Source organism: Sphaeramia orbicularis, chromosome 7, assembly GCF_902148855.1.
Source record: "Sphaeramia orbicularis chromosome 7, fSphaOr1.1, whole genome shotgun sequence".
NCBI lineage: Eukaryota > Metazoa > Chordata > Actinopteri > Kurtiformes > Apogonidae > Sphaeramia > Sphaeramia orbicularis.
In genome coordinates this window covers 25418669-25432805 of record NC_043963.1, presented here as the reverse complement: position 1 = coordinate 25432805, position 14137 = coordinate 25418669, and the positions used below count along the sequence as shown (strand labels likewise).

The 14137-nt window shown below is 39.2% G+C and overlaps 2 protein-coding genes across 2 annotated transcripts in view; one reads left to right on the top strand and one right to left on the bottom strand.

Moving 5' to 3' along the window:
- Window positions 1-12241, top strand: part of camta1a (calmodulin binding transcription activator 1a) — a 272063-nt gene extending 259822 nt beyond the window's left edge. The window contains exons 18-25 of the mRNA XM_030137891.1: window positions 258-436; window positions 834-1077; window positions 1907-1978; window positions 2386-2406; window positions 2540-2739; window positions 4612-4686; window positions 5049-5102; window positions 7130-12241. Coding sequence (XP_029993751.1) covers window positions 258-436; window positions 834-1077; window positions 1907-1978; window positions 2386-2406; window positions 2540-2739; window positions 4612-4686; window positions 5049-5102; window positions 7130-7193 — 909 coding nt within the window. The 3' untranslated portion in view covers window positions 7194-12241. The remainder of the gene's footprint in view (window positions 1-257; window positions 437-833; window positions 1078-1906; window positions 1979-2385; window positions 2407-2539; window positions 2740-4611; window positions 4687-5048; window positions 5103-7129) is intronic.
- A 446-nt stretch (window positions 12242-12687) lies between these two features.
- LOC115421887 (urotensin-2-like) lies at window positions 12688-13645 on the bottom strand. Its single transcript, XM_030137889.1, has 4 exons — window positions 13540-13645; window positions 13223-13348; window positions 12904-12947; window positions 12688-12801 (listed from the first exon to the last, which is right to left on the bottom strand). Exons 1-4 carry the CDS (start codon window positions 13643-13645, stop codon window positions 12688-12690), a joined length of 390 nt encoding a protein of 129 aa, XP_029993749.1.
- Window positions 13646-14137: the final 492 nt, after the last annotated feature.

Sequence of the window (14137 nt, the reverse complement as noted above, 5' to 3'; positions counted from 1 at the left end):
GGATTCCAACTTTCAGCCCACAGTATAGCAGTGTCATTGTTATCATTGTTATATTCTCTATTGGCCCTGTTGGCCCTGTTGGCCGACAGTTTGGCCACAGGTCAAAACAATTAAACCTGCATGTCTATTTGATGCTCAACCAACATACAGTAGATAGTCACTCTCTCTATAGTTTTATATTGAAACAGTACGGAACAAATACAGTGTAACATGGGCAAGATAATGCATCTGTATATTTTGTTTGTCTGAAAAAACAGGTCAATATGATGACTCTAGCAGAGCACATAATTGAAGCAACCCCAGAAAGAATCAAAAGGGAGAACTTCACCGCTGCAGACTCTGTGCCCTTAGACACATCAGGGGTCAGCAACACCATGAACTGGCTGGCCAACTATCTGGGAGATGTGGAACAGCTGCCTAGCATCATACACTTAAGGTAAGCACCACCATGAGCATGAAATAGGAATCAATAGAGTCGTAGTTGTAGCAATAGTAGGCATATTCCCATATCAAATACACAGTTTTGTGTGTGTGTAGGTGGGTGTATATTTGTCCTTACTCCACAAATATTAATTCTGCTCTTATTTCTTTCACTGGAGTAAAATGTGGACTAGGAAGAGTGAAAAACTGACAAATACTAAGTCTAAAGTACACAGCTAAAATCAAGTATAACTGTATTTACTTCATAGAGGTGTGAGGTACAGTGCAGTAGGACGTCTTAACATAGTAGGATTAATTTACATCTGATAACACTCTTTGAGGTAACCACTAAATGTGCTCTTTTTTTTACCGAATGCCATAAATTATAATCATTCACCATCCTCTTTCTTCAGATCTCTATATAATGAACCCCTGACGCCATCGTCCAACCCCAGCCTCAGCCCCGGGGGTTCTCCCATAAGAGAGGGTCCTTTGGAGAGGTCCACACTCCCATCCCCAGCTGATTGGAGTGAGTTCATCAATGCCTCCAACAGCAAAGTGGAGCGAGACCTGGCCCAGCTGACTCTGTCAGATCCAGAGCAGAGAGAGCTGTATGAGGCTGCTCGTCTAGTCCAAACTGCCTTCCGCAAGTACAAGGTACAGGCCTGGCACTAAGGTACCCTATGCTGTGTGTACTGCAGCCTGCAGTGACGGGGCTGTGCTGTTAAGTGGTATTATTAGATATTTCATTTCAGTGATGGTTATCATTGAAAGGATGGAAAGAAGTTGAAGGGTTTACTCTGATTTGTTGACAGAATGTAGTGCTTTGATTTTTACAGTAAATGGTTTATGGTTTATAAATATTGTTCTTGAGGATATACTCTGTGCTTACTACTATTTAGATTTTTTTTCTATCTCTCTCTCTGTTTCTCTCCCTCTCTCACTTATTATGCCTCTGCTCATATATACATATGACAGCATAAAATATATATTTATTCAAACATGTCCCTGTGGTTTCAGCATGGGAAAGGTGGCTTGAGCAGAGCATGGCCTTGCTTAGAGGAACGACTGCACTGTCCCCTGTATCCCTGCTCCAGTTAGACACAATTAAGCTTTTGTTCTCCACCCCTTTCTCTGTCTCTCAGGTGTATTGAGCCTGTTACTGCTTGTTTTCAACAACCACTCCTTTTCCCTCTGCCCAATCCCATTCCTCAGCTCGCTATTCCTCTGGGTTACATTTAAGTTTTTCATATGACAAACTGTTCACTGTTGTTTACAGTCATCTATTATGCCTGTCTACAAGCTGAAACTGAGGGGGACCTTTCAGCAGTTCACCTCCTCCTCCCCACTCGCATGGGGTCAGTCCATGAGAGTTGGCCCCATGCCAGGGTGGAAATTCTCAGAAGACCTCAGGAAGACTTGTCCTTTGTGACAATATTGCAGATTCTACAGTGACCACTGACCTCTTCTACTCTACTCTCCACAGGGGCGGCCCCTCCGAGAGCAACAGGAAGTAGCTGCTGCTGTTATTCAACGTTGTTACAAGAAGTACAAACAGGTAGGTCCCTCCAAAGATTTAAAATGTTCATAAATTCACATCTACCAGTAGGTTTAATTAATGTTTCAGTTAGTTCATGTCTGTCATATGCAATGACTCTGAAATGTCTGGGGGTTTTTTTGTTTTTTGTTTTTTGTTTTTTTTTGGGGGGGGGGTTGCATTCTGGGTCTCTTTTTTCCCCTGTTTTTTTATTGAGTGATGCAAGACATGACAAGTGAAGGACAACATACTAGCATTACATACAAACGATGAAGACAAGGCGAGACAGAGACAAACAGGGACTCATAACATTTTAACAGTTTCCTTAAATGTCTGTGTTTAAGCAGTGAGAACATTTTTACACCCAAACTGGTGTGTCAGAGTCTGCAAGAGCATGATTCATCATTTTTCCCTTTTCTGTTTGCAAGCTAACATGGATAGCCTTGAAGGTAAAAAAAAAAAAAAAACACTAACAGCTGAATGAATTGTTAAACTTCAGGATGTGTTCATTTATAGTGTGAACTCAAAGCTCTGCTTGGTGCACACAGCAAAGCATGACACAATTTTTGTTCTTTCTGACAGTATGCACTTTATAAGAAGATGACGCAGGCCGCCATCCTTATCCAGAGTAAATTCCGCAGCTACCACGAACAAAAGAAGTTCCAGCAGAGCAGGAGGGCTGCTGTGCTCATTCAGCAATACTACCGCAGCTACAAGGAGTTTGGCCGGCTGAAGCCCCATCACCGTGGGGCAGCTGCTGCCCTGGTGCAACACAAACTGAGGTAGGCACTGAGTCACACAATAAGGCCAAATAATAGAATACAGTGACAGACACATGGATAATGAACGACTAGGTCTTAATGTTAGGCACTAGTCCACAATGAATGTGCAGACTGTTGTACTTGACAATGGACAGCAGATGTCTTTAGTTGCTTATACACAGATTCACACCCTGATGAAAAAAAGTCCCCATCTGGCTTTAACTAAACAACTAGCTAAGATCTTTCCATTGGATAATTACTGCAGTGATTAATATGTTTCAGCTGTAGCGAGTTCTTTTACCCTAACTGAGTGAGTAGATTCTCATTTCTTAAACAACCATCAGTTTGATAGAGAGCATAAATATTTGACTGTGGAGCAATGGGAAAAGGCCATGTGATCTGATCAGTCCACACTGACCCTGTTTCAGAGTGGTGGATGTGATTACCCATCATGCCTACTGCCTACAGTACAAGCCTGGGGGGGCAGTGTTATGATATGGGGTTGCTTCAGGTCTAGGTTTTTAACGTCGATAGGCTCCTGCACTGAGGACGTCTGGAAAATAAATTAATGAATGTTGTTTTCAAAAAATTATGTAAATAAATGTTATGATTTTGCATTAGTTTATTGAAACAATGCAGTGATGGACATATCCCATAATCAAGACTAAACACAGTACGGTTAAATATTAGAATGTAGGACTTTTTTTTTTTTTTACAAGGCTGTGTATATTTTTTTTATTTAACCTTTATTTAACCAGATAAAACCCATTGAGATTAGGATCTCTTTGACAAGGGTGACATGGCCAAGTGGTCAACAATATTAACAATATTACAATATTAATAGAGAAAGTCCAAAACTAACTCAATATTTCACTGAAAGATTCCACTTTACTCAGATACTCATTATGTGAATAATCAACAACTTTGCAGGTATGAAATGATGCCATTGTACTTTTTTGCAAGAGATGGAAGCATATAATCCTATAAATTAAATATATGCTTAATTTCAGTCATTCTATGTATATTTATAAGAGGATGGAATTCTCTGACCGTATTATTACACTTTTTAGGCACTCAGCAGTTAGACAAGTTAGACAAAGATTCCACAGGTTAGTTTAATACAGAAAAAAATTCATGAAATGTGAAAAAAACAATAACTCATGATATATTTATCAATATGTGTGACCACAACCATAGTTTTTCGTAATCCTAACCAAAGAGTTTTTATTGCTAAAATCTAAAGGTTTTTGGACATCTGGATGCAGTGGTGACAACATCCTAGATTTTTTTTTTATATCCAACTACAACTTCCTGCCAGTTGAGGACGTGAACAAGTAGAATACATTTTACACAAACAAGAAACCAATTCTGTTACCGTTCACAACTAATTTTGAACCATTGATATTGACCGAAACAAACCTGGAGCTTTGGATCCCAGTTGGAACTAAAAATTGTAGATTTTTTTCTCAAATCCCATGTGAATCATTATGGTTATGTCATATTACTGGTTGGAAAGACAGTATGGAGACAATAACACGGATGAGAAGTCTGAAAAACCAAAGGGTTACTGAGACCGATAAATAAAACTTGTCACAAAGTGGATCTGGATGGGATAATATGCTATCAAATTATGTTCCATTGTTCTTGATTAGAATTGTTCCTGTGAAAACCTGTCATTAAATGAAGCACAACCCGTTCACGAACCAGTACAGTTATTTTGTGGAAAGGAAAATGACACATGATGTTGAGATTTATTGTTCTTGATGACTTTCAAAACTGCATAATGGCATCACGTTTTCTAGTGACTGAGTTTCAAGAAAGATGTGAGCTGTTGCTCCATGTACCAATGGCAGAGTGCATGACAGTATGTTTTCTCTGTGTGGTGTTTTATAGAGGTAGTCTGCTCACTAAGAGGCAGGATCAGGCTGCCAGGAAGATCATGAGGTTCCTACGTCGCTGCCGCCACAGGTAGACCACAGCACTGACACGCAGAGCGAAACACACCCACAAAAACCCACACAAATTCACATAAGCTGAAATAACATTTTCAGAAGGTTCAGTGTAAAAGCAAACTTTCTCTTTGAGCTAATCAATAAGACACAAACACTAATATCACACAAGCTTGTCCATCTCTTACCAGTTTGTACTCAGTATTATGTGCTTGATTTATTTTTGTTCAAAATATTGGGTGGTTAGAAATGTCTCCAACACCTAAGCTCCACTTCCCCTCCCCCTCACTGTATTTGGCCCCCACCTGTCCTCGCCCCCTCCTCCACAGTGCCTACTGTGTGCTAATAGCTGTCTGGTATTGTTTTGCTGTTTATGCCAAGCCCCTTGATGGACCATAGACTGTTCAAGCGGGTGAGTGCAGTCTCAGCAACTCAGTTCGTGCCTCCTTCTCTCTCTCTATCTCTCTCTCTCTCTCTCTCTCTCCCTCCCTGTTTATTCTATATGCCTCTTTCTCCCTCTTATCTCCTTCTCTGTGTCTCTCTCTCACACTCTTTAATAATACAATTATCTCCTCCTGAGGTCTCGGCCTTCGCATTCTCTCCCTCCTTCCCTCACTCTCATTTTCTCCTTTGCTCTTTCTCTCCGCCCCTCCACCCACCCTACTTCCTTCTCCATTACTGTTGCTTGATGCCTGCTTGCATGAAGGCTGCCAACTGGAGCCACAGGTGGACTGAGAATCTCAGATTTAGAGCAGAATTTATCTCAAACTAACAAAATGCTTATGAATGACTATAACACTCAACAGTCACTTCTCTGACTCTTTTTATCTCTGTCTTTCTCTCCTTGGGTTTTTTTTTTTTTTTTTTTTTCATTTATTTTTGGTTTTGTGTGGTTATGCGGATAGCAAGTTTGAGAGAACAGGAGGCTTTTTCTTGATCATGTTTTATTCTGCTGCATGTCAAGTGGTGACAACTCTGGGCCTTGCTCTTCTACCTTTAGGCATGCTGTGGGCCTGCTGTTTCCTCAAGTAGCTGTCTGTCTGTCTGACTGGCTGTGTGTCCTGTTTCTAGCCACTCGACAGACTGAGAGGGGAATGTCCCCTCTAATTTTCCATCACTAGAATTGAAGATTAAAATGAGTGTGCTAAATTTTAATACATTTCTAAAGGAAAACTACAATAAGGTACATCAGAATGAGAAGGCATGCACATTATGTACATTAAACCATGTATAGGTATTGAAGCATTTGATCGTTTTAACCTTTTTGGTGTCCACACTCACATGCCATGTTTTTATTCTCTCCGTCTGCTATATACATTGTCCTAAAATAGGTTACCATGCTTTTAGAGTGAGACTGGTAATGTAAACACTTGAGATGGCAGGCTTGTCTGCCATCCTGCGATATAGGTTAGAAAGCAGTGACAGCATATAGGTCACAGTGGAAACACAAACAATAGCTTCCTCCACCCACTGGGACTACGACACAGCACTTTAATGGATTCATACCTCCAGGGAGATCACCAGCTCAGCATGAGAGGAAGCAGCACACACACCTGCGTTCCACATACACACACACACACACACACACACACACACATAGCATCTAACCATGCATCTGCCTACCTTCATGCATTTTGCAGTGTTTATCTTCTGCTAAAAATAATCAAAGCAAGCCAAAGTCCATTATAAGGTGGTGGTTGATGTGTTAAAATCAATTTTGAGGGTAAACAGTAGTGGTACCCCTGGGACACATGTCTATGCTAAGAGCCCCCTCCAGCTTCCAGTTTTATGCAGACTGCTAGATGGTGCATTTTATGTATTAAAACATTAAGTTGCTCTTTTTCTTCCTAAATCTAACCATGTAGTCTTTTTTAATCCTCTACATGTGATTGTTTGGTGCTTGTATAAATATTCCCATTCACTCAGTAGGTTGTAGAAATCGAGATGTTTTGTAGATGAATCTCACACATTCGGCATGAGGCACATTAGGTTGAAGGCACAGCAGTGTGTGATGCATTTTCACTGTAAATGCATTTTCTGGCACGACTCTGTTTCACGGTGCCTCATGTAGCTTTAAGTTACGAACCGCATTAAGAATGTTTGTAATGTAATTCTTTTATAGTAATCATAGTTTTGAAACATGTTAAATAAATGCAATTCATGAAAATATATTGTTATTCATTACTCTAAACAATGATGAATGTGCATTTTATCTGAAATGAACTGAACTAATACGATAATGGTATTGTAATTGTGCTCATTTTGTTCACTCTTAAGTGCACGCTTTATTCAATTCTGACCAACATTTCCTTTCACAGACCAGCAGCTCCTGATGATCTGGGATGACTTGATATAATTCTGTTTGTACTGGCTAAACAGTGTGTGACTATTGCTGATGATTATTACCAGAAACTAAAATTATAGACGCTGCATTCATGGACACTCGTCTTTCTGTGTTCCAGGGTGAAAGAATTGAAAAGGGCCAGGGAACATGAGACCCCTCAGAAGAGCCCCCTCGCGATGTGACATCACTCTCCTGACTCCTCTTTTAATTTTTTGTTCGTACCCAAGACATTTTACAAGAGAAATGGAAAAAAACAGCGATGCAAACACTGCAATTATTATTACTACTGCAGTGTTAATGGTTCGACAACTATTACATGTACAACGGCATTTTTTCACATATCTATTCTTTCCACTGACTTGATTTCGGTTGGAGAGTGGCAACTTCTATGGGACTACAAACTAAAAAGGGTTGGTGTGGGGGGGTGCAGAACATTTGCTTCATGGCATTTTTTGCACTTTTTCATGGATTCCTTTGTCTTTTTTTGGAAAATAAAGAAGCTCTGGACGGTAAAGGAAGCGCTCACAGGACATGTCTGAGGAGGTCTGTCACATGTGAGGACCTGAAGAAATGTACATTAAGGCTGCTGTAGAAGATCTCAGAGGATAGGGAGACCATGCAGAAACACTCTGGGCTCTAATTGTATTTCATAATTTTTTAAGTGACCAATCGATTTATTTGAAGAAGGATTTTTTTGTTTTGTTTTTAAACCAAATGCTTTGGTAGCCCACACACTCACTTCTATCCACCGCTGTAGATGATATAGTATTCAGTTTAGCTCAACAATTGCTCCTGTCCCACTGTGCTCTCCCCCACCAGTCTGCCCACACGGGTGGAGCTACAAATGAATGTAGTCGGGGTTTAACCATGCAGAAGCAGATGGGGGATAAAATATTTAGTTTTGCCATTTTGTTAGGAAACCCTATGCTTTACATTCTATATTGTCCCTTTATTACTTGAATTTGTTTCATACTGTCTGATGTATTTGTTCCATCATGTCTAATGTATTAGTGATCTGTATCTTCAGACTATGTTGTTGAAAACTACCAAGAAAAAATGCATGACTTCTTGGCAAGAAACGTGTCTGCTTGTGTGCTTATGGTCTAGTCTTTCAGCCTATCCTCTGATTTTCTTTTCATTTCCAGTTTAGTGGTCCACATACTCATACCCAGCTTTCCCTGTATTGTCCTGTTTCTTTCCATTGTGTTTTGCTTCATTTTGCCTCACTCATTGGATTGCTCTTTTGAAACCTAACAAGAGAAAATAACTTGCCTATTTTGTGTTGTAATGGTTCTGGTCATGCAGTTTATTAATGTTCTTTTTAAATGAACTTCAGAGCCTGTGAAGGCTTTTGAGGGGAAGATCACATACATTGCCTTGACGTCTTAGAGATTCTTTGAGGGGTCCCTAAGCTTGTCCCAAACTAGGGGTTTGACAAATCCATATTTTTGACAATTGAGCGATTTCTGTATATAAAGAAGGCTGAAAGTACGTAGGAAAAAAAAAACATTTACCCAAAGGGGATTGTATTTTAGAAATATATTATTTTATTCATTAAAAATGGGTCAAAAACAGGTACGAGACAAAAACAGAATATTTGTATAGTTTTGTTTGAATGCCTAAGAAGTATGGTTGTATTGTTTGTATATAGTGTAAATATCTGGGATAAAAATGAGCTATGTGCATGAAAAGTATGAACAGAGTTAAAAGGGAAAAAACAACAAAAGCAGTAGTGGCTATGCTCTGTAAAATTAAAAATATTTCACTATTAGAGTATTTTATTTTATTTTGATTGTTCCTGAGAAGAACATTTTTGCTAAAGCATGATATTATTGCAATATGAAAAAGTAAAAAATACAGTATTTAGAGGTAGGAGAAGTCTGCAAAATTATCTTAAAACAAGTATGGTTATGTTTACATTTTTTGTTTTCTGTTTCTTTTTTCCTTTGGGCTACCAAGAATCTTTTGCCAATGGTGCCAAGGTATGTGAATGCTATCTAGCTTAAGAATTAAGTTAATTTTTTGCAGAACAGATAATCATACAGTGAAGTACACACTAGCACTGAAGGCCGTAGGATCACATCTGGCCGAGGATCACAAGAACAAAAGGGTACACAGTTTGCAAAGAGAATCAAATTTAAGCAGAGAACTTGAGTCTCTCATGTCTTTTACATCACCATACATAACCCAGGCATTTACTGTCGACATAGCAGAGAAGGAAAGTCTGATTTGAGCTTTTTTTGTTTGTTTGTTTGTTTGTTTTTGCTGTTGTTGTCATTACAAATGGAATGTCATGTGTTACTGAGGTATACTGTATGATCTTAAAGATTGTAAATGGCAGCCTTGCCCATGGTGACACTATAAAGTGATCCATGTTATTACTTTCTGTCACTGAGAAAGATTTAATACACCTCTTTCAGTGGCCAGTATGTTGCACCAACGACTGAATTTATTCATTTTAGGCTGAACCCAGTGGTAAACTGGTGATATGTTTTTACTCAATACAATATGTTCTAATGGAAAACTCCTTGTTCAAGGCTGCCAGAATCTGTACTATGTATTCTATGTAAAGAACAAAGGAAAAAGAAGTCTATGAAAAACACGTGTAGCATACTGTACATGACTGGATTTAATTGCCAAGCAGCTAAAAATGCAAAATGAACTATTTTATCCAGAAGGACAGCGCTCTGAGTTGTCTCACACTGGTGCCATGTTTAATTTGAGGAATAAGATGTGTCTTGTACAGCAGATAATATATACTTATATGGCATTTTTGATAGATGTAAAGTAACAATCTGGGAGAAAATACTGTACTCATGAGCTGCTGATTTAGAGGTGCCTGTTGGTTGCTGCCTAATTCATAAATACCCCTACCAGAACTACCAGGAAGTGTATTCTGTATCCATTGAACAACATTTGATTATTCAGCCAAGTGCCACTGAAAAACTTGTGTTCTGTTTATTGAAAATGTCTCATGTTTTTTCCAAATACTTTTTCGGCTAAATGGGTATTTCTTTGCTTCGTTTCCTCAACTGAATGGCTGTTTTTTTCCCCACACAATTTCTTTCCTGAGTGTTTATGTAGAAAGTGCCTATTCATATCCTGATCACACAAGTTTGGTATCTGAATTTGTAAGATCCCACCTAATGTTGAGAAAATGAGAGAGAACATGGTCACCTCCCTATAGACAGTGCTGGATCCTCCACATGAACACACACATCCCATTCACCTCACACTCACAATATGACACACCGGTAACCCTGTTCACACCACTATCACCACCGAATTCCTGCTTGTCAACATGCTAAGCTTTTTGTTCTTCCTTTTCTGCCTTCTAATCTTTTTTCTACTGGGTCATCTTGTTAAAATCACATTTAGAAATGCCACTACTGGGATTTGTTGCCTTGCATTCTTCCTCTTGTGTGTGGTTAGAATGCATAGCCAATGCAATGTCGTGGCAAAAGGAGAAGGATCTATTATGCTTGCATGGGTAAAATAGTTAACTGGGTGACAGAACTGCACCTAAAGCATGCTTATTTTCCTAGAATCGGTAGTCAGATAGACTTGTTAAAAGACTTACTGTTCTGTAAAACGATGAACGTTGGTTTGACGTGTCACAGAACTCAGAAAGACAGAGGGCATGAAACCCACAAACAGAGCCTTTGAGCAACATTCAGTAGCTACTGATGTTTTCATGGCAAAGCATGAGGACAGGATTGTTTTTAAAGCAAGCTCTAACTTTTTAACTTTTCCTTTAGTTTTTGTTTTTAATCATTTAGATTTGATCAGTATGCTCCCAACTTCAAATAGAACAAATGGACGCGGTTGGAGAGGCCATTGTGAGAGTATATATTTCAAGTATTAACTAAGCGACACATGATATACACAAAACACACGCACAAGACACTGCACAGCACACATGCAGATATGTTAAGGTGTCAGTTTCATTTGTCCAGTGAAGGCAGTAATTGCTTCGCACCAGGTTGAGGGACTGGTTCACCTCCCTTCTGTATTTTTACTCAGGGTGCCAAAATGGGGAGGAGGAAACAGAGCAGGACACGTGATTCATAGCAGAAGAAGCTCAAATTGAAATATGAAGTCCTTTCTGGTAAAATATCTGGAAAAGACAGGTTCAACATTGCAGTACTTCACACAAGTGTTTAAAAAGATAGAATATAATGTATAATCTGACTTCCTTTGAGCAATGTTGAACATTACAGACACCAATGAAGCCTAACGTCCTGTTATATATAGCTCATTAATATAAATGATTTGGCATTCTTACAGAGGAGCCTGTCAAATCATCGTATAATTCTGGCCAGTTCTTTAGGCCTTTAATTTATCTGTGACAAACCATAGAGGGTACTTAAGATTAAGAGTGTAGTTATCTGAAAAGTTCACCTGCAAATCTTGTTTTTACTGCCATTTATGAATGGGATGACAGGTTAGCTTATGGGCACTCTTCTTTAGTATATTAGCAATTACATGACGTTCTGTGAATTGACCTGGGAATCTGCCTTTCCTCCTCTTCTTTTTCCCCAAGCACCCAAACCAGGGAAAGGTAGGCACATCAGGACAACAGAACAGAAACAGTTTTACAACATATTCCACTTGTGCACACAGAGCAATAAAGAACTATTTTGTGGAGACCTATAGACCTAGTGAAGTTTAAAATGATTGGACACATGTAGTCGACTTACTCTTATGCAAATGCCAGTATTGCAAGACAAGCATTCAGTAGTTTATGGACAGCAATTATATGGCACCCTTTACCGAACTGCACGTTTTCATCAATTCCAAACCAAGAAGAAAATAAAGGCCCTGCTTTGATAGAAAGTAATGGGTCCTTGACACTTTGCATGTGAACTAGTGTTAGATCTATTTTCCTCTCCTCTATAGTTGTCTTTCTCTGTCTTTCCCTGTTATGTGACCTATTTTTTCTCCGCTCCCAGCCCTTACCCTTAAAAGTTTCATCTCTCGGTTCTCCTAAATGTGTTTTGCTTTCTTCCTTTTTCTTCCCTTCTCTTGTTTGTAAGTTTTATTTTTGTAATTGTGCATGTACAAGCGTCACTGACTCGATGGATATGTTTAAAAAAAAAAAGAGATTTCAGCTGCTGAAGCCATGCAAAACATTTTGAATTGCCCTTAAAATATGGAAGATGTTTTCTGAATGCTTTATATTCTTTCTGCTGTAAAATAATAAAAAAAGGAAAAAATGGAGAAAACTTGAGAGCAAAGTTTGCTATGTCTTTTTGTTGCCTCTTTTATATTTTAAGAAAACGTTAGGGATTTCATCTGCTGTCAGTGTGTTTGTCACTAGCACCTTTATTTATTAAAATACCATTTGGCAGGATGTTCCATCTAGATTTTTTCTACTATATAACTGTTGACTATGGATCATACACAACAAAGAGATAGAAATAAATATAATTTTACAGACCATGAGCGTAATCTTAATAAATCATGTTTTATTCTTCAAGCGACATTTCTCAGTCACACACATGAATGAATATAGCATTTATGAAGGTGAGTTTAAATGTATGTACATGCACATGTATGGATGTCGACATATATGCATGCATATATGTTTGTTTCTCGTCTGCATGTACGGTACACAAGTGCAACTTTTGAAACAAGCCCTGTCTGTGTGTTTGTCATCAGTGGCTGTGGTCGGCTTTACACACAGTACTTCCAGAAACACTCAGAATTCCCTGCTCTCTTCCTAAACTGCTTCCGGATTCCCAAAACATGGCTGAAAGGATTCAGGAGACTTGATTTTTCCAATAAGACCTACAAGCAGCAAAAAGACAACAGTGCAGTGAGTTTGACTTTTTGTTGGATATGTCTCTCACATCTTTGCTGTTTTCAGTGTTCAGTTTGTAGAAAACTCACCTCTCTTTTCATGGATCTGGGAAGCAGGCCTGTTGTTCTGACACCTGCAGCAGAACAAAATATAAGAATATATTGTAGTCATCTTGTTCTAGCATTAGTCACGCTATAAATCTACAAATCACCTGCTCCTGATCAAAACTATCATTTCCTTCATTTTACAGTCAAGTTTCTTTGCACCCAGTCTTAGAAAATATGGTTCAACTCGTATGAAAATGTATACAAATATTTTGTAGAGAAACACATGAGTATAATTTTTATGAATGCATAAACACATGTCATGATTTTGGGGTGTTCTGCATGTGTGTGCTGTGTGTCTCACCATCTCTGTTGATCTCCCCAGATATGAGTGTGGAATATCTGAGACCGGCAGCGTCCTGAGGAGGGAAGGTTTGTTCAGAGAGTGGCATATCTTCCAGAGGTCCGATACCTCTGTCCTCCACCGATACTGAGGACAGACACCCACACAGATCATAAGTATACATGTGCAAAATGTACATACTGTATAATTAGTAATAGCAATCACTTATCATTAAATTAGATCTCAATATGTTTTACACAGCATTCAGGAATTGTCCAAGGCCTGTCTGTTATAGAAAAGATTGTTTCCTAATACCAGTTATGTTATTTTCTACTTACCAGGTCCTGGATAAGGCATCTCAGCAGATTCTGTGATGGGGTGGGCCAACAGTGGACCAGAAGCCACAAGTAGAAAGGCCCAGGACAGGAGCTGGTTACACATCATCCCTGTTTTGAAGTCCTCGATGTGCCTCTGATTTGCACTGATGTCCTCAGGAGGAAGGACAACTTGTACGTTCTCTGTTGATCCTAACTGGTTTATATACTTCCAGCAGTAGCCTTTCCCCTTTCCCGCATGTAAAGCAATCAACACACACACACACACACACACACACACACACACACTGCCGCCAACACTCACGCCAGCTACAAGACATATCCGCAATATCCGGAGCCCCATCACTTCTTACTGTGATAAATCAACAGGCAGTCACAGGTGAATTATAGGCACAATAAAAAGACAAGTGTCGTGGCCCGTGCTTCAAGGGCAGAGTTGTGTTTTACCACCTCTTTGGCTTGATTGACTGTTTTTACTGACTTTGTAAATGGAATTGAAGCAGGTGTTTCAGATGCCACTCTCAGCATCATCCCACTGGGGAGCAGGTGGCCAAACTGGGCAGTCAAATGACTCATGTTTTTATGCTACTTCTTAATTAAA